General features: G+C 56.3%; 1 protein-coding gene across 2 annotated transcripts in view; it reads left to right on the forward strand.

The window, feature by feature from the left end:
- Nucleotides 1-27,253, forward strand: part of MGAT5B (alpha-1,6-mannosylglycoprotein 6-beta-N-acetylglucosaminyltransferase B) — a 72,332-nt gene that overhangs the window by 22,553 nt on the left and 22,526 nt on the right. For both annotated transcript variants that reach the window (XM_042916468.1, XM_042916470.1), the window contains exons 4-10: nucleotides 3,771-3,886; nucleotides 4,412-4,485; nucleotides 5,341-5,511; nucleotides 6,232-6,396; nucleotides 7,938-8,107; nucleotides 23,983-24,114; nucleotides 25,506-25,639. In XM_042916468.1, the coding sequence (XP_042772402.1) occupies nucleotides 3,771-3,886; nucleotides 4,412-4,485; nucleotides 5,341-5,511; nucleotides 6,232-6,396; nucleotides 7,938-8,107; nucleotides 23,983-24,114; nucleotides 25,506-25,639 (962 nt within the window). The remainder of the gene's footprint in view (nucleotides 1-3,770; nucleotides 3,887-4,411; nucleotides 4,486-5,340; nucleotides 5,512-6,231; nucleotides 6,397-7,937; nucleotides 8,108-23,982; nucleotides 24,115-25,505; nucleotides 25,640-27,253) is intronic.

Here is a 27,253-nt window from a genome sequence, read left to right on the forward strand (position 1 = left end):
CGCTTCCTTTTGGGGCCGGGGCGATGGCTGCGGCCATCAGGCATTTATTGTGTTCGAGCGTCGCTGAGCACCTGATATCCTGGGCATCACCCTGTGAGGTAGTCGAGATTCTCCAGCTGTGGTAGGAGCTGGCCCCTGAGCTCAGAGAGGTTAGTGGAGAGAAAGTCTGACGGCAGGGGCCCAGGAGAGCCTGGAGTCTCCTTTTGCGATGGACTAAAAACCATTTGCCCTCAGCTCTGTATTAGTGTCCTCGGGCTGCCACCAAAAAAATGACCACGAGCCGGATGGCTTAACACGACAAAAATTTTCTGTCTTGATTCTGGGGGCTGAAGTCTGAAATCTACGTATCAGCGGGGCCCCGTTCCTTCCTAAGCCTCCAGGGGAGGATCTTTCCCCGCCTTTTCTAGTGCCTGGTGGCTCCCGGCAGTCCCTGGCTTGTGGCCGCGTCCCTCCGGTCTCTGCCTCCGCTGTCCCGTGGCGGCCTTCCCCTGAGTGTCTCCACATGGCTCTCTTATAAGGACACCAGGAGCGGAACTGAGGGCCAACCTGATTCCGCATGACCTCGTCGTAACGAATGACATCTGCAAAGACCCTATTTCCAAATAAGGTCACGTTCTGTGGTTCTGGGTGGATGTGAACTTGGTGGGGGGCGGGGGGGGGGGGGACACTACTCAGCCCAGCACAGTGCTGGAGCCCTGGGCACATGACCCATGCTGGACAGTGCCCACGCTCCATCCGGAAGCACGTTCCTGTCCTTGAGAACTTGGGACTCCACTGGAGATTTCTTCTTCTTCCTCTATCTCCTTTTCCTCCTTTTTTTTTTTTTTTTAACATTTTTTAAAGTTTATTTATTTTGAGAGAGAAAGAGTAAATGAAGGAGGAGCAGAGAGAGAGAGAGAGAGAGAATCTCAAGCAGGCTCCACACCCTCAGTGCAGAGTCTGATATGGGGCTCGAACTCACAAACCGTGAGATCATGACCTGAGCCAAAGTCGGACGTTCAACCGACTGAGCCACCCAGGTGTCCCCTCTCCTTTTTTTTAATTAAAAACAACTTTTGGAAGTAATCTCTGCATCCACTGTGGGGCTCAAACCTACAACCGCCAAGTCAAGGGTCAGACGCGCTACCGACTGACACAGCCAGGTGCCCCAGGACTCCGCCGGGGGTCCAGCTGGTAACAACCACACCCCAGCATGTGAGGGGCTCAGAGGAGAGATCTGGCTCCCAAAACCAGATCTCTGGATGGATAGAGCAGAGCCTTGAAGGAGAGGATCCTTCAGGAAGGCTTGAAGTGGGGTGAGGTCCCTTCCAAAGTCTCTGGGGACCTAGCAGGACCCCCGCCGGTCCCCTGACAGGGGTTGTTTGCGCTCTGGGGTCTCGGTTAGAAGTTGGGAGGGGTGCCCGGGAGCAACCCCCCCTTGTGCTTGGCCGCCCCACGCTGGGCACCGACCCTGGCCCAGCAGCTGCGAGCTCCGGGCCCTCCTCCCGGTGGCTGCCTCCTGCGGTCGGCTGAGTGTTCCTTCCGGGCGGAGGAATGTCCGTGCTGTCCCCACATGTCAGCGAGGAAAGCAGTCCCAGCGTGCTCACTCAGAGCTGATGCAGAGCCCAACGGACGTCAGGGTCATGGAGTTCTTCCTCTGGCTTAAAGCAGGCATCCTCCGTGGGTGCGTATCACCCCCAAGGTTGAAGCCTGCTTCTTGAGGGGGAAATTACCTTAGACGTCCCAATGGCCTGTGGCCCTCCCCAGGCCACCGTGTGTAAACGGAGCGGCAGCATGTCTGTGGTTTTCACTTTCAACGGAGGAGGGCGAGTAGGGGAAAATGTCTCCCAGGGCTCCCTCGGGAGTGATGATGAGACAAGACAGACAAGCGCTGGTCTGGCCCAAACCCCTTTGGCTGCAGCTTCGGCCACACCGCGGCCTGGGCAGGAACGGGTACACGTGCAGGGCTGACCTCTGGCAGACGCAGACGTCCTTACTGCTCCGTATCCTCATTCCGGCCTCACGAGACTCCACCAGGGAGTGCCTTTGTCTTCTCCATTAAAAAAAGAAAAAAAGGGGCGCTTGGGTGGCGCAGTGGGTTAAGCGTCCGACTTCAGCCAGGTCACGATCTCGCGGTCCGTGAGTTCGAGCCCCGCGTCAGGCTCTGGGCTGATGGCTCGGAGCCTGGAGCCTGTTTCCGATTCTGTGTCTCCCTCTCTCTCTGCCCCTCCCCCGTTCATGCTCTGTCTCTCTCTGTCCCAAAAATAAAAATAAAAAAACGTTGAAAAAAAAAAAATTAAAAAAAAAAAAAAAAAGAAAAAAAAATTTTTAATGTATATTTATTTTTGAGAGAGAGAGAGAGAGAGAGAGAGAGAGAGACAGAGCTCAAGCGGGGGAGGGGCAGAGAGAGAGGGAGACACAGAATCCGAGGCAGGCTCCAGGCTCCGAGCCGTCAGCACAGAGCCCGACGCGGGGCTCGAACACCTTGATTCCGGACTTCTGGCCTCCAGAGCTGCAAGAATACATTTGTGGTCATTTGTTTCAATGGCCGCAGGAATCCGGTACAAATTCCATTAGCGTTTTAGTTTGTTTTTGAGGGAGTTGACGGGATTGTGTATGTATGTGTATGCACACACACGTGTGCATGTGCACGTGTGTGTGTGTGGTGAGGGCTCGTCTGCCCCTTCCTGCCACCTTCTTCCTTTTGTTGCCACCCTACCTCCGTGTCCGCCTGGCCCCCACCGGCCTCCCACGCCCTCCGTGGATGGGGCCACTGCTGTCCTCTCCTCTAGGAAGGCAGCCCCAGGGGGCGGGCAGCTGTCACCGCTGTGCCTCCCCGGGCGGACAGATCCCCCGAGAGGAGCCCAGGTTGGAAAAGTCCTCCTTCCTATAATTCCCATTTTGTGTGGCACTCAAGCTCCCCGTCCTTGTAAAGGGATAAGTGGAGCTCGAGCGGGGCCCTCAGAGCCAGAGGACGAGGTGCGAATCAGAGATTGGAATTAACGTGTTCGCGAAGGGCAGGCGACTTCTGGGGAAGGCCCACGTGCCGGCCGGCAGAGCGGGGCCACCTCGGCAAGGGTCTTTGCAAGGAGATGCATCCTGCAGGTGATGCCTCATAAACTGCTCCGAGAGCCGAGCAGTAATCAACACCAGGAAATAAATTCTCCAAAAATAAAGGCGACGCGAGTATGGGTGGGGGGTGGAGGGCCGTGATGTTTGTGGCAGGCAATGTGTTTGAGATCCTGGGAACAATTCATGCCCAGGAGCCCAGTGATAATTTACTAGAGGCTTAATAGTCGGCAAGTCCCCAGGCGTCTTTGGGTGGAATTTATTTTGGCACGATGTAGCCCCTCTGGGAGGAAATGGAGAAGCAGACTCGGGGCAGCCGGCCATGCCCGGGAAAGGGCTTCCGTTGCCGGGGGGTCCCGGGCCAGATCCTGTCCAGGCTCTGGACTAGAATTCCTCTGTCTGCTTCGGCCTCAGGCACTGCCCTCCAACACGCAGGGCACACGCATGTGGGGATGACCGGCCGGCGGGCCTGACACACCAAGTGGGGGCTTTCCCGTGTGACGTGTGCGGTGGGTGGTTAGAGAGCCCCGGGGGCGGGGGAGGGCACACGCCTCCGTCTGCTGGCCCAGCGTCGTCCGTCTCCCTGTTTCGGTTCCTTGCAGGGCAGCGTCTGGGTCCCCAGGAGCACGGCAGGCCCGCTGCCCCTGCTCACGTGCTGAGTCCCTCCCGGGAGGGCCACCGTGGCGACCTGTGCCCGCTCACCCCTGGCTTTTCCCACCTAGGTTTCCCCCGGGGGCCGGCCTCATGGAGCGGATCCAGGCCATCGCCCAGAACGTCTCGGACATCGCCGTGAAGGTGGACCAGATCCTGCGTCACAGCCTGATTCTCCACAGCAAGGGTGGGGGCCAGGGCACCCCTCTGCCTCCAGGGGGCCGGGGTACCGCGCGGCCCTGACCGCTCCCCGCGGCATCTGTCCTGGCTCCTGCCTCAGGCTCTAAGTGGGGTGATTTGGGGTTCACCCTGCTGTGACCTGGCGTGAAGACAGAGGTCTTGGAGGCCCTCTGTGGCCCCTGCATTTCTCCTGATGTGGAGAGCAGCAGGCTGGGGGTCCCCCTCAAAGAGTTTTGAGTACATTCGGGTGGGTACGTGAGGTCTGCCTATCCAGACACGGGTCCATAGCCATTCAAGCCAGCTCCTTACTGGTTCTGAAGCCGCTTTGGAGGGGGAGGGCTAGCGGCAGAGGGGGGAACCCGGGCTCGGGGGCCCTCTGGCAGGTGGCCTTGCAGGTGAGAAAACTCAGCGGAGGGAGGGCGGTGTGGGCTCCTCAGTGACCCCTTCCCACCGCAGACCAGGCCTCTCCAACACTTCACGGGGCCCCTCCGTACACCCGGGGCCTCAGCAAGCTGACCTTCCCTCCCTGCAGTGTCCGAAGGCCGGCGGGACCAGTGTGAGGCACCCAGTGACCCCAAGTTCCCCGACTGCTCAGGGAAGGTGGAGGTAAGGCCTGGGGCTGAAGGCGGGGGTAGAGGTGACCGGGGTAGGGGGCGGGGCAGGCTCCTCCTCAGGGGCTCTGCCCCAGACTAGCCCTGACGTTCTGCTGGTGGGGGCTTCTCTGCCCAGCCCCCTGACGCTGGCACCGGCTGGCAGAGACCAGCCTCAGGGGGATGGCCTCTCCTCTTGGGCCGCCTGCCTGGCCCACCAACCCAGGTTGCTCCCCATCCTGGCAACCAGCTGGGCCGAGAAAGCCCCCTACCCCACCAGCCCCACCTCTGGGGGCTCACCCCCAGGGGCCCGTGGCTGCATGAAGTCTGTCCATCTGGGGGTGCAGTCCCTGGCGTAAAAGCTAGCTCGTCACTGGTTCTGAACTCCCTGAGAGGGTAGAGCAGAGGCACTGCAGACCCCCTCCTCGGTGACATGTGGGGATCACTGTGGGTGGGGCCTGCTCTGACTCCTGTCCCTGTGCCCTTGGAGTCTGCTCCTGACCTTGGCCTCAGCTGAATCCTGCTCCCCATGACCAGCCAAGCCCTGAGCTGCTGTGTCTCCCACTGTTTGGCCTGGAGCTGTCCCTGAATGTGTCGTGACCTGGCCTTGTTCTCCCAGGGTCCTTTTCTTTCCGGGCCTGGGGGACGGTGGTCCTGCTCGGCCTTCCCTGAGGTTCTCAGCAGCCAGGACACAGGGCTGGGTCGTGGGGCCCTGGTCTAGTTGTCTTCTCTGCTTCTGGCCCTTGCTGCTTCTTTAAGTGTGACAGAGGTCCCGCCCTGAGGGTCCCCGAGGACTTGCATGCCGAGAGCCTGCCAAGGGTGTGGGTGGGGCTGGTGCCAGCACCCTGGCCTGGGCTGGCCCTCTCCACAGTGGATGCGCGCCCGCTGGACCTCTGACCCTTGCTACGCCTTCTTCGGGGTGGACGGCACCGAGTGTTCCTTCCTCATCTACCTAAGTGAGGTCGAGTGGTTCTGCCCCCCGCTGCCTTGGAGGAATCAGACAGCCACCCAGATGGCCCCCAAGCCCCTCCCCAAAGTCCAGGTAGGTGTGGGAAGTGGGTAGGCCCGTGAGGGGCTGGTAGACAGGCCAGCTGGTCTCCTCAGATGGGGCGTCCTTAAGGGTCAGCGGGAGGAACCCTGAGTGAGGCCAGCCAGCCGTGCCTGTCCTACCTTCTGGGGATGCTGCAAAGCGTGGCCTACTTGAGGGGCAAGCTGGGGCCCCGGAGGCACCCCCTAGATGGAAAAGAATAATAGTAACAATAGCTGTCGCTTCTGGAAGGCTTCCAGATGCTTTATATGTACTTAAACCTCCCAGCAGCCTTTATGCGACCGCATTGAACAGATGGAGATTCTGAGTTTAGGGAGTGGCGGTAACTTGTTCAAGGCACCTCGTTACTCCAGCTCCACTGAAAGGTGGCCCGGACTTCCTGCCATCCGAGTACCAGCTCTGACCACTACCCTCGCTGCCTCTGTGTCGCAGCTGAGACCCCTGGGAACTGTCACAGCTGCCCACCCCCAAAGGGCTTGGGACGGAAGGCTGGGCTGAGACAGAAGGTTGGGCTGGGGGGTTAGTGTTGGTGGTGAGACCAGGGCTCCCCGACTGTGGGGGCTCCTTGGCCTCTACAAAGGGCAGGAGAAGCTAGAGCAGGCCCCAGCCCCCCAGGGAGGGTGTGGGCCCCTGTCCCCAGGGGCAGCAGGTGACAGTGGTGGGTGCAGCTGGGGGCTGAGGGCTGGAGGACCCAGGTGTGGGCCCCCCCTCCAGGCAGTTTTCCGGAGCAACCTGTCCCACCTCCTGGAGCTGATGGGCAGTGGGAAGGAGTCTCTAATCTTCATGAAGAAACGGACCAAGCGGCTCACGGCCCAGTGGGCACTGGCCGCCCAGCGGCTGGCACAGAAGCTGGGAAGCGTCTGGAGGGACCAGAAGCAGGTACTGCTTCCCTGTGCATTCAGGGAGCTGAGCTCACAGAGCTTAGGAAATGAGCTTAGGGCCCCAGGTTTACAAGTAGGCACTGAGTCTGTCCTTGAAAAGGTTTTATTGAATTTATTTAAATTTTAGCTGGGACAGGGGAGGCAGAGTCAGGATAGATGCATATGGTGGCCCCGGCTCTTTTCACGTTTGGGGTAGAATGACAAGCCTTCCCCCACACTGCTTAGGGGTTCTGCCTTCTGTAGACATCTTGTGCTTTTCAGGCAGAAAAGTCATGGCATTTGCCTAGAATATTGAGAATAACGTAGCCTGTTTTGGGGAGATTTGTAGGTTCGTCCGTCCATCCATCCATCCATCCATCCATCCATCCATCCATCCATCTATCCAACCATCCATCCATCCATCCATCCGTCCAGCCACCCATCCATAATATATTCATCCATTCATTCATTTGTTCACCTGTCCGTCCATCCATCCATCCATCCATCCATCCACCATTCCATCTGTCCATCCAACCATCCCTCTGTCCATCCATCCATCCATCTATCCATCCATCCATCCATCTATCCATCCATCCATCCATCCATCCATCCATCCATCCATCCACCATTCCATCCATCCATCTATCCATCCAACCATCCATCTGTCAATCCATCTGTCCATCTGTCTACTCATCCATCCATCCAACCGTCCTTCTGTCCATCCATCCTTCCATCCATCCAACCACCCATCTATCATATATCCATCCATTCATCCATTTGTTCACCTGTCTGTCCGTCCATCCATCCATCCATCCATCCATCCATCCACCATTCTATCCATCCATCTGTCCATCTGTCCATCCATCCGTCCATCTGTCTACTCATTTACCCATCCAACCATCCATCTGTCCGTCCATCCTTCCATCTATCCAACCATCCAACCATCCATTCGTCCATCTATCTGTCCAACCACCCATCCATCATATATCCATCCATTCATCCATTTGTTCACCTGTCTGTCCATCCATCCATCCATCCATCCACCCACATATCCATCCAACCATCCATCCATCCAGCCAGCCACCCATCTGTCCATCCATCCATTATCTATCTGTGCATCCATCCATCCATCCATCCAACCACCTATCCATCATCTATTCATCTGTGCACCCACCCACTGTCCCATCCACCCATCTATCTATCCATCCATCAATAAATATTTACCTGACTCTCACATCACCCTGTTTATTTCTTTCAGAGTCCCTATCATTTCATGAAATTATCTCTTGTCTGTGTTTACTGTTGTCTACTTCTTCCATCTGGAACGTAAGCGCCTTGAGAGCCGGATGTGAACATCTTGTTCACTTTTATCCCCAGTGCCCAGTGCAGTCACTCTGCCTCTTGGTCCCCCTTCTGGTGCCAGAAAACACCTGCCCAGGCACAGCCTGGAGACAGCATCTGCTGCTGGCCAGGTCTCCCTGGGGGTGGCAGGTCAAGAGCTGCTGCTCCTCCGTGCTGACCCTGTGTCCTCCCTCCATGCTGACCCTGTGTCCTCCCTAGATCCTCGTTCACATTGGCTTCCTGACGGAGGAGTCTGGTGACGTGTTCAGCCCAAGGGTGCTGAAGGGCGGGCCTCTGGGGGAGATGGTGCAGTGGGCAGACATCTTGGCCACTCTCTATGTCCTGGGCCATGGCCTGCGGATCACAGTGTCCCTGAAGGAGCTGCAGAGGTGAGTGCTGGGGAGGGGAGGGGAGGGAGGGCAGGGCAGGGAAGGAAGGGGAACCTGTCCCCCGGGGGCCACTGCTCTGCCTGCAGTTCCCTGGGAGGTTCTTGGTATACTGTGGATAGTGACAGTACTAATTTCCTGCTCCTCTCCACGTTGGTTCCTGGTCATGTTTGGGATGCACCAAGGAAGTATATTTGCATAGTGCTGTTCAAAGGATCCTTTTCTCCATCTTGGGCCAACAGGTGCCCTGGTGTTTGTACTCAGGGGCTGACAAATACCAGTTTGTGGAATCGAGCCATGTCATGTAGCTGGGGTCCTCTTTGCCTGCCATCTTGGTGGGCTTGATGGAGTCTTGGAATTTTTCTTCTGGAATATTGGGCTCCTTCCTGGGCCTATTCTGGGGTTGGGGAGCTGGTAAGACCTGGGGGGTGGTAAGGTGGGCTGCTGATGCCTCTCCTTCCCCAGCGCTTGCCTTTCCAGGGTCCCCCTGATGCTCTTAGAGGTGGGAGATGGTGACGAGAGGGGGAAGGATTGTGTGTATGTGGGTGTGCATGCCTGTGTGCAAGTGTGATTAAGCTTAACTACTGCATCTGTGAGATATAGAAATACGGTTTTTCTTCATTTGTTTATTAATGTTTATCATATAATATTTGACACATACAAAAATGTATGTAACAGATGTTAGGAAGTGCAAATATAGGGTGTTCTCCCATGATTCTGCCAGAATTCCCCCAATATTCCCGGGGCACCTGGGTGACTCAGTCGGTTAAGGAACTGACTTTGGCTCAGGTCATGATCTCACGGTTCATGGGTTTGAGCCCTGCATTGTGGTCTGTGCTGACAGCTTGGAGCCTGGAGCCTGCTTTGGATTCTGGGTCTCCCTCTCTCTTTCTGCCCCTCCCCCACTCATGTTTTCTCTCTCTCAAAATATAATAAAATAAAATATTAAAAAAAATTTAAGTATTAATTTAAAAGAAAGAAAGAAAGAAAAAGAAAGAGAGAGAGAGATAAAGGAAGGAAGGAAGGAAGGAAGGAAGGAAGGAAGGAAGGAAGGAAGGAAGGAAGGAATATTCTCAGGACTCCTGTATCCACCTGGTGCCCCTTCTCTCCCTGATCCCTCTGCCTCCCCCCCAGAGGAAACTTGCAACTTGGACTCTGTGTTTATCATTTCTTTGCTTTTAAAAAACAAATTAATTTTTTACATGCTCATGTATCCATAAACAGCATACGGTTTACTTTTCTTTTGCTTTGAGCTCTGTGCAAATGGCATCTACTGTATGTAACGTTTGAGACTTGCTTTCTTCACCCATTATTATGTTTCGATGATTCACCCATGTTGTATGAAGTAGCTCTATTTTTTTTAATTTTCACTGCTATATTTCTTTTTTTTTTTAATATATGAAATTTACTGTCAAATTGGTTTCCATACAACACCGAGTGCTCATCCCAAAAGGTGCCCTCCTCAATACCCATCACCCACCCTGCCCTCCCTCCCTGACTGCTATATTTCATTATGTGGATGGTCCTTAATTATTTATCAGTTTTTGCTGACTGTGGACATCTTTTTCCTGCTTTTGTAACTTATCTTGAGTGATGCTATGGTAGACACTCTTATACATGTCACCTGGGGAACCTGTGTCATGGTATAGACTGAGTTTCTCTTTGGGATGGACTAAGGTGCACAATCATTGGGACTAATGGTGTGAAATAATGCCAGCTGTTTTCCAAAGTGATGGCACCGATCTCACCCCACCAACTGGAGGTTCTCAGTGGCTGTGTTCTCACCCACACCTAGTGTAATCAGACTTCCTAACTGAGGGTGGTGTCGAGTGGTATCATGATATTTTGTTATGTTCTTAACTTGCATTTCCGTGACAACTAACGAGGCTGAGCATTCTGTCATAAGTTGGTCCTTCTTTCCCCTTGATGAAATGCCCACACACGTTATTTGCTCACCTTTCTGCTGGGTTGTTTATCTTTTCCTTATTGAGTTGTCGGAGTTCTTTGTATATTGTGGGTATAAATCCTGTGTGAGTTATATCTGTTTAAAAATCTTCTCCAAATTTGTGGCTTGTCTCTGTCATTTTTTCTTTTTTTCCCCCCAAGGAACAGAAAGCCTTAATTTAATGTAATCAAAAACATCGATCTTTTTCTCTTTATGGTTAGGGATTTATGGTTGGATTTTTTCTTCCTCTTTCTCATTGGTATTTGGATGAGACTGTTCTAACTTGGCCCCAGGGCATGACTAAGGAAGGCCTCAGAGTTGTTGCTACGCGTCCGCTTTCCTTCATCAGCCCATTAACTTACTCTGAGGTGGTTTTCAAGCTAACGTGGATTCCCGTCCAGAACTTGCCCGCCATCTTGATGGTCTATTGGTTCTGGATGTCTCTGATCAGCACTTTGTCCTGGCCACAAATGCTGATGCTCTATAGCACAGGAGCATTGGAGAGCGGAGGATACTGGCGGGGACAAAGCCATAGACAATCTTAGGTCAGCGTGGTTTGGGCAGCTACTCATCCTCTCAGTTTTCCCCTGAACTTGGAGTCTGCCAGTAACTCGAGTAGGGCTCCGTGTGACCTTGATCGGAGGGTGGTACTAGGACCAGCTCTATGGATGGAGGATTACGGGGAGAAGGAGGCTGACACCAGGTTGTGCTGGGAGGCCACTAAATGACCTAGTGGCTTGAAGGTTTTTATTCCTGTGGCTTGTGATTCACTGCTGGAGTCAATGTTTTAGACCGATGCACTTGTCTGCAGTAGGCCTAGGGAAGGTGAAGTGTCTTCAGAGAGGAACAGTACCTATAGGGTTCACTTTGAAGGGGGAGAAAGAAGATGACAGGGACTAATGAGGGAGCTGTATGGTGTGGCAGCACTGGGAAACACAATCCCAGGTTGGGGGCAGCAGGTTCTGGGGGAGGAGTTGTCACCTGGGAGTAGCACATCCCCTACCCCTCAACCCCCCTACCCCCAGCCCCTGCCAAAATCTGGCAGGAGGTCGGTCACCAGAGTGGGAAGGAACTGGTCAGGGAGCTGTCCCTGAGTGCTGGTGCTGAACCTGCAGACTAGCTACTCAGCCCTGGGAGAGGGAACCAGCATGTCCCTCACTCTGACTCTCACCCTGGTGGCACTTTGTTGTCAGACCAAGCTGTTCACATTGTGCAGGGCTCTTCAGAGCTGAGTGTGCCCACTCACCACCCGCCAGCACACACTGCTGCTCACCTCCAGCTCCCTCTGAACAGAGGACTCAGATGCATCAACACTGTGGAGCAAAATGCTGCTAATGTTTTTGCAAATGATGAAAAGAGGCATCTTTGCCTGGCCTGGAAGCTTCCTGCAGGAAAGCCAGATAGGGTGGGGGTGAGGTGAAGAAAAGAGAAAAGGGAGCCTGTGTCTGCAAAGTCAAAGAAGTCTTGGGCAGTTTGTGGATGGCACAAGCAGGGGTTGTGGTTAGCCACAAGCCAGACCTGCCTTGGGCAGAGCAGCAAGCAAGGGTCTAGGGGCCCTTGTCCCCTCGGTCATCAGAGACCCTAAGATACAGCGGGAAGAATCCAGGGGGTGAGGGCTGTCCGGACCCCTCATCCCAGGCTCTGCCACACGCAAAGTCCCCTGTGAGTGTGAAACATCCTATCAGCATTACTGACACCCTGACCTGCCTCAAGGTTAGATGAATTCACGTTTATCAGATGGGGTTCAGCTTGATTCCTCCCTGCATCTTCTGGGGTCAGAGACAGGAGAACTTCCTTCCTTTACTGCTCCCTGAGGGAATGGGCAGGCCTCTCCCAGGCCTTTGTGACAGCCTATCAACCACCCTGAGCGAATCATCCCCCCAGGGGAGAGAAGGTATTCGACAAGTCTGCGTAAGAGATAGGAATTTACCTCAGTTACTCTGCTTCTCAACCTGGGCTGAGGTGTCTTCTCGCTCACTCGTCACCCTGAGTCCTTACCTGCCCAGAGCACTTCCTCCTCTGGCCACTTCTTGGGCCTGGCACTGAGTCTGTAGTTATTGCCACTGCTTATCCCAGGGCCAGCGCGGTGCAGGTGGGGTTCACTGCACTCAGGAGGCCTTGAAAGGGAGGCACTTGTGTAAAGTACCAAGGTCTGAAATACCTCCTACTGCCAGCTCTTTCACTACATGCGTGCGCCCACATGATGCCCATGTGTGCCCATGCATGTGTGCCCCAGCGCATAACCGTATATGCAATGCCCACGTGCGTGTGTGTGCACATGTGTGCGGCCCCTGTGCATACCTCATGCATGCACACGTACATGTCTATCCCGACACATACCCACACACAGGCAAACACATGTGCAAGCACACACACACACACACACACACACACTCACACGCCCCACAGGCACTCCATATCTTCCTGCCAACACATCCCCTCCTGCCAGGCTCCTGTGGATCTGAAATTCCCAGGAACAGGGGCTCCAGGGAAAGGTTGCTCCATTTCTGATTTGCAGTTTGTTAAATGGGCAGGCCCGAGGCTGTGCCCAGATAGCTCTGTCCTCAGTCCCCCGTGGGAGGTGGGTGTGAGCAGAAGCTCTTGCTCAGGGCAGAGTTGTGTCAACAGCCCAGACACCTCAGGGAACAGTCTCATGAAGGGGTTTTCTAAATCTGTTATCAGAAACAATTCCAAAACAACTAAAGGAATTAAAAAAAAAAAACTATCATCTCCAGGAGACATAATCCAGTTATGTCTACAAAATTAACAGCATCAGCTGTGGTTGGAATACATCTCAGGTGGGGATTCTTACCCTCCACCCGCCCCCCCGGCCCTGTCACCGGCTGCAAACATACTAACATTTGGGCCCCACTCTTGGTGTCTCTATTTAATCGGTCTGGGGTGGGTGTCATTATTACATTCCCCAAGCTCCCCAGATGATCTAATGAGGAGTGAAGGTCGAGAAGTGGAAACATTGAGGCTGTGGTTTTTGTAAGCCTCCCCTGGAGCCCCCCACCCCCACAGTCTGGGCTGCTGTGGGATTGGGACTTTGTAGAATGTGCGAGCCGGCCTTCATGACTTGTTCACGAGAACTGCCCTCTGTGTCTCCAGTGTAGGTCCCGAGGGCCTGGATTCCTCCCCAGAGCACCCACGCTATGCTTGGTCGCAGGGGTGGGCCAAGGAGGCATCCCTTGGAAGTGGCCCAGACAGTGGGGCCTGTCACGCCTCCAGGTGGGAGCCTGCTGACCTGGCAGGTACTGTGCCCCATGCCCTCTCTTGGATATACTTTTCTCCCGTGACAGATGCAGGCCAGGGCTGTGAGCTCCTGAAGCTCATTCTGCCAAGACCACCCAACGCTACCTAAATGCAGGCCTTTCCTTCCGGCGGGGATGTAGACACAGCTGTGTATTTGCCGTGACAAAGCCCCCCAGACTGAGTGGCTTCGACAACGGCAAGCGGTTGTTTCTCAGTCCTGGAGAGGTCCTAGATCAAGATGTGAACAGGGCTGTTCCTTCTGAGGCTGTGAGGGAGAATTTGTCACAGACCTCTCCCGGGGCCACTGGCGGTTTGCTGGGGATCTCTGGCGCTCATTGGCTGGTGAAGCGTCACCCCGAGCTCTGCTTTCATTTGCATGTGGCCTTTTCTCTGTATGTCTGTGTCCAAATCTCTCCCTCTTACACGGACACCATTCCTATTGGATTAGGACCCATCCTAATGGTCTTATTTCAACTTGACTACCTCTTCAAAGGCCCTGTCTCCAAATAAAGGCACATTCCGAGTTAGTAGGGGTTAGAAGGCCAGCATGAATTCTGGGGGGACGCGGTACAACTCATAACAAGACGGTGAGCACTTGAGCCTGGCAAGGGGTCGGGGGCAGAGATCCCACTGAATGCACTCACGGCGTTGCTGTGGGTCCTGAGAATCATCCGGGAGGGAGCCGTCCCCTGCAGGCAGCACCAGGTTGACTTGAAAATAGGTCAATGAGATGTGAAGGCAATCCGGATCCTGAGCCACAGCTCGGCTCCTGTGGCAGAAACGTCTCCCCGGTCTGGCTAAAGGGCCGGTGCGGGGAAGGCAGTGGGACGAAGATGCCGTTTCGACCTTTACCGTGGTTCGCTCACAGATGTTCGTGGCAGATGTCTTGGCCACTGCCTGAGCAGCAAGGCTGGACGGATGAGCCGCCTTTCTCTGCTTCTCGTGTTTTGGTGTTTTAATTAACCAGCTCACTGGAGTGATGTTTGGGGGCAATGCACAGAGTCCACATCGGGCTTTGCTGCTGGTGGCGGGGCAAGAACAGTGCGCCCAGCGGCGCGCGCTTGCACGGCCCTGGCCACGCCCACCGCGCACCAGGGAAGGAGAGGCGGGCCCAGAGCCTCCAGTTGGCCACGCCCCGACTCATCCCGGGTCCACAGTGCGCATTTTATTTATTTATTTATTTATTTATTTATTTATTTATTTATTGTTTATTTATTTTCGAGAGAGAGAGAGAGAGTGTGCAAACAAGCAGGGGAGGGGCCGAGAGAGAGAAAGAGAGAAGGAGACACAGAATCCAGAGCAGGCTCCAGGCCAGAGCCCGACACAGGGCTGGAACCCACCAACCGTGAGCTCGTGACCTGAGCCGAAGTGGGCCGCTTAACCGACGGAGCCACCCAGGCGCCCCATATTTTATTTATTTCCTTATTTAAGTTTATTTATTTACTCTGAGAGTGAGAGCGAGGGAGCAGGGGAGGGGCAGAGAGAGGGGAAGAGAGGATCCCAAGCAGGCTCTGCACCGAAAGTACAGAGCCCGATGCAGGGATCCACGCGGGGCTGGAACCCACCAACCGTGAGATCATGACTTGAGCCTAGATCAGGAGTCCCACGCTCAACCGACTGAGCCACCCAGGCGCCCCCACAGTGGGCATTTTAAATTAAGCCTTTCCCTGCCTGCCTGCCCAGGGTCGGCGGTGCTCATTAATTATATTTGCATAATTTCAAGCACCATTAATAGTACATGGCATGGGGAAAAATTGCTGAGCTCTTCCTCCATCCATGAGTGAAATTGGGTTTAGTAGAAAATTAGTTGACTTAACTGGCAAATGATGAAAGCTTGAGAGGAGAATGTTTAACTAAGGAGGACAAGAAGGGAAAACTCTCAGCCGTCAAGCACGGGGACCCCGTGGAAATCAGTCTCCTGGCTTTTTTGTTGGAGCAGCGTTGTTCCAGGGAAATACCGGGGAGGATCCCCAGAGAAGGAGGGAGGCGGGGGCCACATCTCGGCCCCCCTCGCGCAGCCCAACGCTCTGGGAGCCAGGTGAGGCAGGCCTCAGGGCGTGACTGGCTGTGACTGGCTCAGACTGGCCTGAACTAGGCCGAACTAGCCGGCTCAAAGCAGCCACCGGGTGGAGGGTTCTACCGTCCCCTGCCAAGTGATGGGAGGAAAGGCCTGAGCACAAAGCCTTAAGGAACAGTAACAGCGAAAGTCCTCTTGGAGAAAGATGTGCGCCCAGAGGAGACTGAGGAGTGGCCGGGAGGGTCTGGAGCCATGGGCACCAGTAGAGAAAGAAGATGCTTCTAGAAAGAGGGTGTGGCCAGTGATGTGAAATGCTCACCGAAAGTGAGAAGGAGACTGAATTTGGCCGCGTGGATGCCCTTGTTGACCCTACAAAGACCCAGTCGGTCGAGTTGTGGGGATGAACGGCAGACGTGGGGGGGTTGGAGGAGGAGGGGGCTGGTGAGGAAGCAGACATGAAGCCTCTTGGAGGAGCCTCCCTGCGAGGGGAGGAGAGGCCAGGAGGCAGGCGACAGCAGACTCGCAGCTTCCCCGGGGGCTGCCAGAACAAAGTGTTGCGAAACTGGGTGACTTACTGTCTCACGGTGGTAGAGGCCACGGCGCCCGGTTGTGGAAGTCCCGGGGCCAGTGGGCTGGCTCCTTCCGAGGCTGTGAGAACCTGCGTCGGGACTCGGCCACCTTCTGGTGGCCTCATGTGTGCCTCAGCTCGCAGGTGACCGTCTCCTCCTGTGCCTTCACGCCGCCTTCCCCGCTGTGTGTGTCTGTCTCTGTGTCTAAGTTCTTATGTCGAATTAGGGCCCAACCCTAACGTCCCTCACTCGATCATCCGCAAAGACCCTGTTTGCAAATGAGGTCACATTCCTGGGTGACCGGGGGGGGGGGGGGGGTTAGGACTTCAACACCTTTTGGGGGAACTCGATTCACCCCGTAACGGGAGGTCTGCTCGCTTACCTCTCGAGGTGGGAGAGCATAGGCACGTTTAAGTGCTCGTGCGACGGAGCCCGAAAAGGGAGCAGTTGAAGACACAGGATAGGGATAGTGTGGTGCCTGGTGGCCCCCGGGGATGGCCCCCCGAGGAAGGGGGAGAGAGCAGGAGGTGGCAGGGGGTGAGGTGGAGGGCAGGAAATGTGAGGACAGCGGACAAGACAGACACACCCCAGGGCTCCACACGGATTTGCAGTGTGTTATCCCCTGGGGGGGGGGGGGGGGTGGGGACAGATTTGAACCAAAGGTGGCAAAATGTGACGACTTGACAAGGCTGGGAAATGGGAATAGAAGGATTTGTCGTATCGTTATATTATTTTCTAGAATCTTCCAGATGCTTGAGACATTTTATAACGTATAAAGTACGTGAATTAGAAACGGGAAGGGCGAGCCCATCTGGCATCTGTTTGGCACTTATCGGACTCTTGTAAACAGTGGCTATTTCTCTTTGCTGCCCGTTCCTCGCGGAGGCTTGAGAGGCAGGCGATTAATCTCTGCTAAAGAAACTCCATCCGCTCTTCCCTCTCCTGTTTCCTTCCCTTTCCTTGGATTCCAACGAGGCATTTTAATCTCCGGTGCGGTGGGACGGGGTCAGTGCCGCTGAGCGCCATGCAAGGTGGGGGACCTCTGCCGCGGAGCCCTGAGCCGCGCTGGCCTCCGCGCTGCATCCTTCCTCAGTCCAGGAGAGACGGTTGCTTACAAGGGCCACCCGCACCCTCCTGCTCCGTGCTGCCCTGAGCCGCAGGGAGTGGGAGTCTGTTTCTTACGAATCTGACCAAGTCTCGACACGGGCTGATAAACCTGACCGCACGCATGCAGCGGCTGAGTCACCTTTCCCAGCTCCCGCCTGGTCCCCGCTGGGCCAGAGGGCCGCAAAGGAGGAGACCTTGAAAGGAAATTGCAGGCTCTCAGGCAAGGTCCGTGCAACCCCGGTGGGGTGGGCAGGGCCACGGGGAGCGAGGTGAGAAATGAGGCAGAGGCTGCCTCCTGAGGCTCGTGAACAAGGCGAGATTTGTTCCTGGGAGGAAGCCTCGCCTGGGGGGCCCCAGGGTCTCGTAAAGGGAGGTGGGGTCCAGTGTCCTCTCCATACCAAGTACAGAGACAGAGGAGATCTTGTCATGTGGCGGCTGGAGAGCGGGTAGGTGGGCAGTGGAGGCTGAAGCCTCCACCGAATGGAGGAAACCCCGCCGCTCCGGCCTCAGAACCGGGGCTCGGCCAGCCTGGGACTCGTTTTTTTCCCGCAGAAGCCGGCAGAAGTGTAGCGTGGTACAAATGACCCCCTGTGGTCCTTCCAGCTTTCTCTGAGCTCCTAAAGGAGCTTAGGTGAAAGGGAGGCCTTTTCCTGGGAGCCGGACTCGTCTTTCCCAAGCTATTCCCCAGTGACCCAGGGCCCCTAGCCGTGCACGTGCAGCGCCCCGGGACCTCGTCTCTCCTTCAACCCACGTCTCCCACGGGGTTTGTGCTAACCATGTTGAGAACAGCGGCTTACCCATCTTGTGCCCTCAAGGCCCCCGAAAAAGCTTTGTGGAACCGGATAGGATCGTGAGAGCCCCTGGCGCACAAGAATCACCCGGGGACCAGGAACCCAACATCCCAAAGCCCGGCCCCACCCCGGAGTGATGAGGCAGCCCCTCTGGGCCTGGGCATCCGGGAATCTCAGTGGTTATAACCTGCGCCGGGCCTGGGAACCACCGTCCTGCTACCTTTAAGGCACAGCTTGGACGAGAGACGCTTGCTTTGTGCATTTACAGACAGACATTCGTTATATAAATTGGGGCCTGTCTTCAAGGAAGGAGGCAGGGAACAGCCAGAGGGATGTGTTCCTGTTCTGACCACATTCACGCCGGCAGCACCCCCCGGGAACTGGAGGAAGGAATCCGTGGTTTCATCCCGCTCTCTTGGGAGCGGTGGCACTATTCTTAGCTGTTTGCTTAAATAGGAAGTCGTGCTGGGGAAGAAAGCATCAGCTCTGGACCGTGGTCCTAATGCCCAGGGCGGGGGGCGGGGAGGGGGTTGCTGCTTCCTGTGTTTCTCTTTTAGAACCTTCTGGCCCTTGCTCCTTTTCTGCCTTTAGTTCTGGCTGCTCTTGAGCTGGTCCTGGGCCAGAGAAGAAAACGCCGCAGAACAATAGAATTCTTTCTCTTTGGTGGTCCTGACCTCCCTTGTAAAGCAGTTCATTAGATGTCCTGTTAACTCTCTGGGGTCCTTTCTCTCTGCCTCCTTTGCTCTTGGGAAGAGGCAGGGGCCTGCCCTAGAAACAGGCCGTGGACCTAGACCTAGAGAGACAGGGGGGCAACACCATAGTGCCCAGGAGGCGGGTACTGGATGGGGTAGGAGGGATCGCAGGTCCCCTGGGAGGCGGAACAGTCCTGGGCGGCCCCGGCCGGTGTGCGCCCAGCAATGAGAGGGGTCTGGAAAAGCAGAAGTTACCTGCGTGCGCCTAGCACCGGGAGCCAAAGATCTCTGAGCACTTGGTGAGAATTCTTTTTAATTAGGTCCTTCCCACACAGAGAAGAGAGGGAGGGAGGATGGTCTGTTCCAGAATGTAAGCACTACCTGGAGAGGTTATTTCCAGCCACAGACCAAAGGCACAGGGAGAAATAAAACCAGAGAATTTTTAGCCCAGAAGGGATCGTGGGGATCAGTCCGAGCACCACGTTCTGGGACCGGAGGCGGACGCCAGGATGATCTGAGGTCTGTGCAAGGTCACCGGGCACGTTGGCGCTGGAGCTCACGCCCAGGAGCGCTTTCCACGGAGCCAGAGCTCAGTGTTTCGATTCCCAGCTGAGGATTTTTTTTTTTTTTCCAATTGGGCATAGATTGTTTCCCCCCCACCCCCACCCCGGCCCCTCTGTTTCGCCTAGTGAGTCTCCCCTCCTGCGAATATGTGCTGCACCCCTGCGTTACAGCCAGCTGGGAGTCTGGGGGAGCTGGGGGAAGGTGGGGACACGGGCACCTCTGGGAGGCAGAGGGCCCGGCACGTCCTTGTGGGGCTGGGCACGCGTGGTCCCTTGAGCGTGAACGGTTTAATTATAGTAAAATACACATAACAAAATTTGCTCTCCTAACCATTTGGAAGTACACGGTTCAGTATTACGTGCGTTCACAAGGTTATACGGCCATTACTGCCATCCCTCTCCAGGACTTTTTCGTTTCCCCAAACTGAAATTCTGTCCCCATTAAACCCTGACCCCTCCACCGCCTGCCCCCCTGCAGGGTGGATTAATTCGGCTTGGGGTGTGGGGGCCCCAGGATCACCAGGCGAGCCGTGGAAACGCTCCATTTCCCTAGATCCCTGTGCCCCTTTCATCCGGTATCCAGGCTCCCTGCTCAGGTGGCCCGGGGCCATTTAGAAATATAATCCAGGCACCCAGTTGGGTAATTCTGTGTAGACTCCCCCATCCTCCCGAAGCATTGTGGACGGTAGTGTGCGGACCAGAGGTGCTGAGTGGACGGTGTCATGTCCCTCCGTGGGCAGGTGCTGCCTCCCCTAATAGACTGACCCGGGTCGGGGGGGGACCCCACGGGTGCACTGGGGGTGGGGAGGCTCCTCGACCTCCCCTCACCCACCCCACCCCCGACACAGCCCCGGGCTAAGAGTCCGAAGAGGAATCGGGAACTTGCGCTGGAAACGAGGAAACATCTGGGCAGGCGCCTTTTGAGGAGCCCGCGTGGAGGGTGGCGTTGCCCGGCCGAGCCTCCGTGGGCACCTTTGGCTGAAAGGCCGTGAGGAGGCAGCGGTTTGCAATTCCTCGCCGCTCAGTGTCCCTCCGGTCTTGTCTCTATTCTAGAGAGATCTTTCTACACTGTAAACCCGGTTCCAATCCCTCCCAGAAGACTTCTTGCTTCCCGGCCCTTGCGTCCTCCTCCTCCAGGAAGTCTTCCTTGGATGCCCCGCCCCTGTGCTCCCCCAACCGACCAACCCTCGCTCCGACCAACCACGTAGCATAAAATTGCCCATAAAGGCGAACTTAACTGACAAGTGATGAAACCACAGTCCTCCCCCAACCCCCAGGCGGGGCTGACCCTCTCCGCTGTCCTCCGGGCGGGCCCTGAGTCCCTGTGACCAGAGCAATGAGCAGCCACACTTATCTCCAGTGAAGTCTCTTTAAATCGAAAACTCTTGTTTTCTAGAAAGGGCCGGGGAGACGGAGCGGCCCCGCGTTAAGTCCTCCTGGGAGGCGGTCTGCAGTCTCTGGGCCAGCTTGTCTCTCTTCCTCACCTTCCTGCGGGATGGCTTGCATACTTGCAGGGCACAGAGGTCCACTAGTGTGGGTCCCGGGGTGTCCCAGGACCCTTGCTCACTCCTCAGAAGAGCAGCGTGCTTCTTACCCCTCTGAGACACCTGTCACCCTCGGGCTCCCCTCACCCGGCGCCTCTCTCCAGACAGACTTTCCTTGGCCAAATTTTCAGCCTAAGGGTTCACCGGATTCATTGGTTTGTTTATTCCTTCCTGAACACAGCAGGGGCTTATCGGGCCAGATGCTGTCCCAGCTCTGGGCTTTCAAAGATGCCTGGGCCTATCCTCACGGGCCCGGTTGGAAGGAGGTGACTCAGGACAGTGCAGAGTGGCGGGGGTTGAAGCAAGGGGTGGGGGAGCACAGGGGCGGGGCGTCCAAGGAAGACTTCCTGGAGGAGGAGGAGGACGCAAGGGCCGGGAAGCGAGAAGTCTTCTGGGAGGGATTGGAACCGGGTTTACAGTGTGGAAAGATCTCTCTAGGAAAGAGACAAGACTGGAGGGACACTGAGCAGAGAGGAGATGACCTCAAGATGCGAGGTGAGAAATGACGGGCCTTGAGCGAGGGGGCTGCGTGTGGTCCAGGAAGGAGTTGCCGGACCCACAAGTGCAGAAGGCAGATGCTGACAAGAAGAAACGATTAGTAGCAGAACGCTCACTCACCGCGCCTCGGTTGATCCTACCAGGAACCCTGGGAAGGAGGCATTTTTGTCTTTTCCCGAGGAGAAAAACGAAATTCCTAGAGGCTTATGACTCCCCCGAGGTTAGCAACAGAACTGGGACTGGAGCCCAATCTCTGCTGGCAGCCGGGGCTCGGGTTTCGGGGATGTCTTTGCGGTCCATCCGACACCGTGCTGGAGACGGAGACGCAGGAGAGCTTAGCGGGTGGGAGTGGGGAGGGGGAGGGCTCTGGAGCCCCACTGCCTGGGTCCCAACCCAGCTTCACAGCCTCCTGGCTGTGCAACCCTGGCTAACTTACTAAACCTCTCTGTTTTCCTAGCCTGGAAAGAGGGGAGCAGGAGAAGGATGAGTCTGATCTCCTAGGGTAGCTGCCCAGATGAAAGGATTTAAATGAATTAATAAGCTGAGACCGTGCAGAATGGTTCCTTGTTCAAAATGTCAGCCCCATCAAGGGACAAAGATGATGAGGGCTCGTGCCTTAGAAGGTCAGCGCGGAGCCATTCTCCCAGGGGAGAGCTGTGTGTGGCTCAGCTGGCCTCTCGGCGGCCGTGGTGTTTGGGGCAGGGGCCACGGCTGTGGTCGGGGTTCGGGCAACCAAAGGGAGCCCCCGTGACTTTGTTGGCACCACGTGTGGCCACAGAGGGACACGTTGCCTAGAAACCAACCACAAATGTAACGTGGGGAAGTAATCCTCTTACGGTGCCCGTAGCAGCGACCGGACCCACCTACAGTTTGTACTTTAGGGTTGTTAATTGATTTTCCCAGGACCCGATTCCTGTGGGAGGAGAAGCCACCCCCTTCCTGGTTTCTGCAAGGAAGGGATAGGGGGTTCATCGTTTTGTCCTTCTGTCCGTGGCTCCCCATTGAGTGCAGGGAATCGGGGGAGGGAGGCGGTGTCTCTCTCTAGGTAGCTGCTGCAACCCGGCACAAAAATGATGCTTCTTTCTGGGGCATCAGTTTTACTGGAGGAGTTTTTTTTTTGGGGGGGGGGGAGGGCGGGGGGGGGGGGTGCAGAGGGCAAGAGAAAGCCCGTGCTTGAAAGGAAACGACAGAGGTATCCTGGGGAGTAGAAGGCAAAAATCTGCTCCACACGTAAAAATATCACCAAATATTTCATGAAGTCTCCAGGCTGTGGGAGCCGTTTCCTGTGATGGCTTCAGACCCCTGCGGTCTGTGCTCATTCTGGGTTATTTCAACAACCACGGCAAAAGCTGATGAAGGCTGCCCTGCCTTAGAAGTCCTGGGTTTGAGAGTCCCGTGTGGTGGTCCAGTTGGAGAGGGGACTCACACGGGAGCTGGTCGAGTTGGGGAGGGGACCCTCGGCCACTGTTACGTATATAGATAAGAAATGAGACACTGGGTGTTCGATTTTTGCATTCTCCTCTCGACGCTTCGCAGGGGAAGCTGGGTGGGGCTGGGGTGCACCGGCTGGTGGGGAGCAGGCACAGGGAAAGACCCGCCCCCCACTTCCTCCTGCCCTTTTCTGCAAGGCACAGCCGACCCCTGATGTCCCCAATCCCCGTCACACACAGCCTCCCCTGACACCTTTCCATCACGGCCTTGTCATCAGTTACCATAAACGGCATTGAAAAGGCACGGCTTCTGTCAGTGTGCGCTGGGGACGATGTACGCAGCGCCCCCCTCCCCAGCTTCTGATGGTGGCCGGCAGAGCAAGAGCAAAGAGGACGCAAAGACGTCCAGGCTGGTACTTTTCCACCTGGCTTGAATTGGCTCTAGGTGCCCAGAGAGCTCATCAGTCGTGGCGGCCTTTTGCCATCGATGAGCCGTGACCTTGTCAAAGCTCCTCCCCTCCCCTGCCTGAGTCTGCTCTTCATGTGGATCCCTGAAGGGGCTCACTGGGAGGTCTCCTGGACCACGCATCCAAGGGAGGTGGGACTCCGGGGGAGGTGGGTGGCTGCTGTGGGGTCCCCACAGGAAGGGGGGCTTTTCCACACCAGGCTTGGCTCAGGGGCTCAGTACAGACTTACTGAATGAGCGATCTAAATGCCTCCTTGTCCCCTGCAGGGGGGTGGGTTTCCAGGCCGAGCCGGGGCTCCTGCGTGGTGGGCAGGGAAGTCCAATGCCAAGATTTTACACGGGCGGCTGTGGCCGTGTCCTCCGGGCTCCAGTGACATGACCCAAAGGCTCTGGCACTGGGTCACCAGAGGAAAGCTTCTGGGTAAATGATCTAGCAGGCTGGGTGACCCTGGGGGGCAGGGGTGGGCATCTCTGTGGGCCAGGAGCCAGTCAGCAGAGCTGAATTCTATCTTCTGAGGCAGGGCCTTCTGCTCCAAACACAGAAGACACCTTGAGGACCATAGTGGGCATTGATGGCGATTTGTGAGCGCTAGATAAAGGTGCCCCCTCTGGGCGGGCACAGGCCTGCGGGGAGCACATTTGTGCAAATCAACAAAAGGTGCCCCTTCCGAGTGGCAAGCAGCCCAGGTGAGGGGCACAGCCTGGCAAGCTAGCCCGGGCTGGATCTCAGTCCTGTTTCCTATCGTTGAAGTCTCTTGTGCAGTGGAAAACTTACACGACTGGACATGGCCACCCTGTTCACTTCCTTTCCAAGTCTGCCAGCGCTCATGTGCCAGCCTCTCTTTCCTTTACGGTGCCCCCCTCCCCACTCCGTGTTTATCCTGGGCTGTAAGAACTGGGGGGGCTCCAGGTGCCCCAGACTCGAGGCTGGTTGGGAAGGTGGGGGTCTGCTGCCTGTGGGCCCCTCTTGGGGCTCAGGCTCTGAGGGGCTCTTCTCTCAGTAACTTAGGGGTGCCGCCAGGCCGGGGGAACTGCCCGCTCACCATGCCCCTGCCTTTTGACCTCATCTACACCGACTACCACGGCCTGCAGCAGATGAAGCAGCACATGGGATTATCCTTCAAGAAGTACAGGTGAGAGAGCTTCGGCGGGTGGAGCCGACACTGGCCCCAGGGTGGGGGGACTGCCTTGTCCCCGGACCACGCGGTCGCGGTCCGTTGGGGGGAAGCCTCGCCCTGCCTCTGTCTCCCCTCCCCCACCACTGGCCTTCTTGGAGGAGCTCTGCCCCGCCCCCCTGCTTCCTCAATTAATACTCGGAGTGGGGGGCTCCCTTCACTGCCCCTCTGCTGCAGGGCAGCCTGGGGGCGGGGCTCAGAGGTGACCTGGATGGGGTGGGCAGGGGAATCGCGGGGAGGAGTGGATGGAGTGGCACACCCCAGGGGGGCCACGACCTCGGCCTGTGGGGGCTCAGCACCCCCTCCTCCGCCCTCCCTCCACCCCACTCCCCTGGGTTTGGGCGAAGGCCAATGCCATCGCTCCGGCTCCCGTCTCTGCAGCCAGCGGGATACTGGGTTTAATTTAGCACCGAGAGCCCTGCTATTTATTACATTTGCTCCAGTCCCATTGACTGTCCCGCATGATTTTATTAGGGAAAAAAAAAGTGACAGGCACTGTTATTGCTTTTATTATTAATGCGTGTTCTTCTTGCGCTCGGTGCCGCTGCCTCCCACCCCCGGCCCCTCCTCTGGGGGAATAGTGCCGACCTCAGCAGTTTGTGGACAATTCTGGGTCACCCGGAAGGAAGCGAGGTGACGGAGCTTCCTGGAGGGGTGTCTGAGTCTCAGCAGTTTCCTTCCGGTGCCCACGCCCAGGGGTGGGACGGACAGAGGGGGAGGTTTTGGGGCCGAGACAGAGCCTCCGCCCGGCTGGGAGGTGTACCTGAAGTGGCCAAGCTGGCATTGCCTTCCCCAGATGTGGAAAGAACTGGACGGTTCTGGAAGGTTCCAGTAGGCTCCAACGTTGGGGATAATGGTAGTGGCTGGTCCCCCCGGGCCCTGCCCTCTGCATCGCAGCCCAGGCAGGCCAGGCGCATCCTGGGGGTGTCAGGCTCCTGAGCAGGGGGGCTGTGTACTTGAATGACTGCTGCCCCCTGCTCAGGAAAGTGCAAATCGTACAGGTGACCACCACCCCCCCCCCCCGCCCCCGCCACTAGGCTCCCTTGGGGCAGCCGAAATAACGAACAGTTCCTGAGTGAGTGGTCTGTGGTTCACACAACCCTGGGACAGGTGGGCTTTTGTTACCCTCACTTGACCGATGGTGGAGCTCACCCAGAGAGGTTAAGGCGCTTGCCTGGGGTCACACAGCTAGGTAGTGTCTGAGCCCAAGCTCTGACCACAGTTGCAGTAGCACCTGGCCACTGGCTGGTTACAGTGCCCCTGCTGGGGCAACCCAGCCCGGGGAGACACAGGAGGTGGCTGACCCTGGTTCCTGGTACCCACCCCCCCACCCCCGGGGCGGGGAGCAGATGCCGAATCCGGGTCATTGACACCTTCGGGACAGAACCCGCATACAACCATGAGGAATACGCCACGTTGCACGGATACCGGACCAACTGGGGCTACTGGAACCTCAACCCCAAGCAGTTCATGACCATGTTCCGTGAGTGTCCCGGGCACAGGATGTGGTGGTGGTGGGGGGGGCGGTCAGGGGCAGTTGGGGCCTCCTCGTGGCTCTCAGGGGTGCATGGGAGGAGCAGGGTCCCCTATTCCTCCCTGGCTTTCCTCCCCCGGGCCAGTGTGGGAGCAGGGCAGGCCCAGGCACCTGCCTGCCCCAGGAAAGCCTTGTTCCCCCTTCAGCAAATGTGTGACCCAGACAGGAAGTGTCTTGTGGTGTCTGGGGAGCAGGCAGCGAGGAGGGAGCAGCCTGGAGGGAAGGGCGGGGGCGGGGGGGGCTTCCAGCCTGGCTTGGGAGAAACGTGGTGACCTTTCCAACACGGAGGAAGTTGCCTTTGCCTCCAGAATCACAGGCTGCTCTCAGAGAGATGCTGAGCACACGTTCCAGAACAACGAGGATTCAGTGACCTTGTAGACAGAGAGGCCAAAAGTACACTGGGGAGCTCTAGGGGGTGGCGAAGGGGCAGGACAGGCAGGCTCTTCCAAGTGGAGGGACCAGATGAAGTGAAGGCAGATGTGGAAAGAAGTGGAAGGTTCTGGAAGGTTCTGGAAGGTTCCAGTAGTCTCCAGCATTGGGGATAATGGGAAGTAAGCCTGGGGGCTGGGGTCCCTGTGGAAACCCTCTGACAGTGGGTGCCAGGCAAGGAGTGCGGTTAGAGCTAAGCCTTAGAGCTATTTTTAATGAGACTCTAAAATATATACACACGCTGACCTGCCCTCTTACCTGCAGCGTGGTGAAGATAATTTAATCTTTTCTTGACAACGAAGGGTCAATTCTCTCTGGCTCTGGCGCGCACGAGCCTGCCCTTCGGGGTTGGCAGAGGTGTGCGGAGCTGGGTCCCCTTGCTAAGTGGCCCCTTCTGCTGTCACTGTTTGATGTGGTGCTTTTTCTCCTCATTGGGCAGCTATCAGCTGTCACATTTAATTGTTGTCAGTGTGGCTGCCTCCAGCAGCGTCTTGCACAGCTAATTTGTGGCTCTTTGAAGGCTCTGGGTTGGAAAGCCAGATAAGCACCTTTGTTAGGCTGTATCTAAATTCAGAGCAAACTAGGTTCCGAGCAGGGTCCCAGGAACTTGCGTAGAAGTCAAGTACCCGCCATTTATTTTGTCTGTCAAATTAATGCGCCTCTTTGGGGCGCTTAGGGTCCTTTTGTGTCTTCATCTCCAGGTTCTAGGACACATTAGTGGCAGATGCAATTTCTCGGCACATAGGTGATGGCTTGATTGGATCCCAGAAGGTTGGGAAGGTGGGATGGTTCCTTGGAGCCCAGAGGAGGAAACTGAGGCCCGGAGGTCTGAGGCCACATGGCTCTGTGGGGACCAGACTCTGGAGGGAAAGGAGGTGGGGATAGTGGTAAGGGGCAGTGGTAGAGGAGAGGGGGAAGCAGGATATGGGTTAAGAGGCTTCTGCAATAATCTACACTGAAAAAAATGGAGGATTTATGTGGGGTGGGGCCCGCTGGATGTGGAGTTCCAAACCTGGAGAACTCCTACTCATCCTCTAAAACCCCAACTCAAATGCCTCCTTTATTTATTATCACTTCCACTGATTCCTTTCATCTTATCTGGGTGCAATATATTCACCTGTTTTTATAACTTAT

This window comes from Panthera leo, chromosome E1 (genome assembly GCF_018350215.1).
Source record: "Panthera leo isolate Ple1 chromosome E1, P.leo_Ple1_pat1.1, whole genome shotgun sequence".
NCBI classification, from domain to species: Eukaryota; Metazoa; Chordata; class Mammalia; order Carnivora; family Felidae; genus Panthera; species Panthera leo.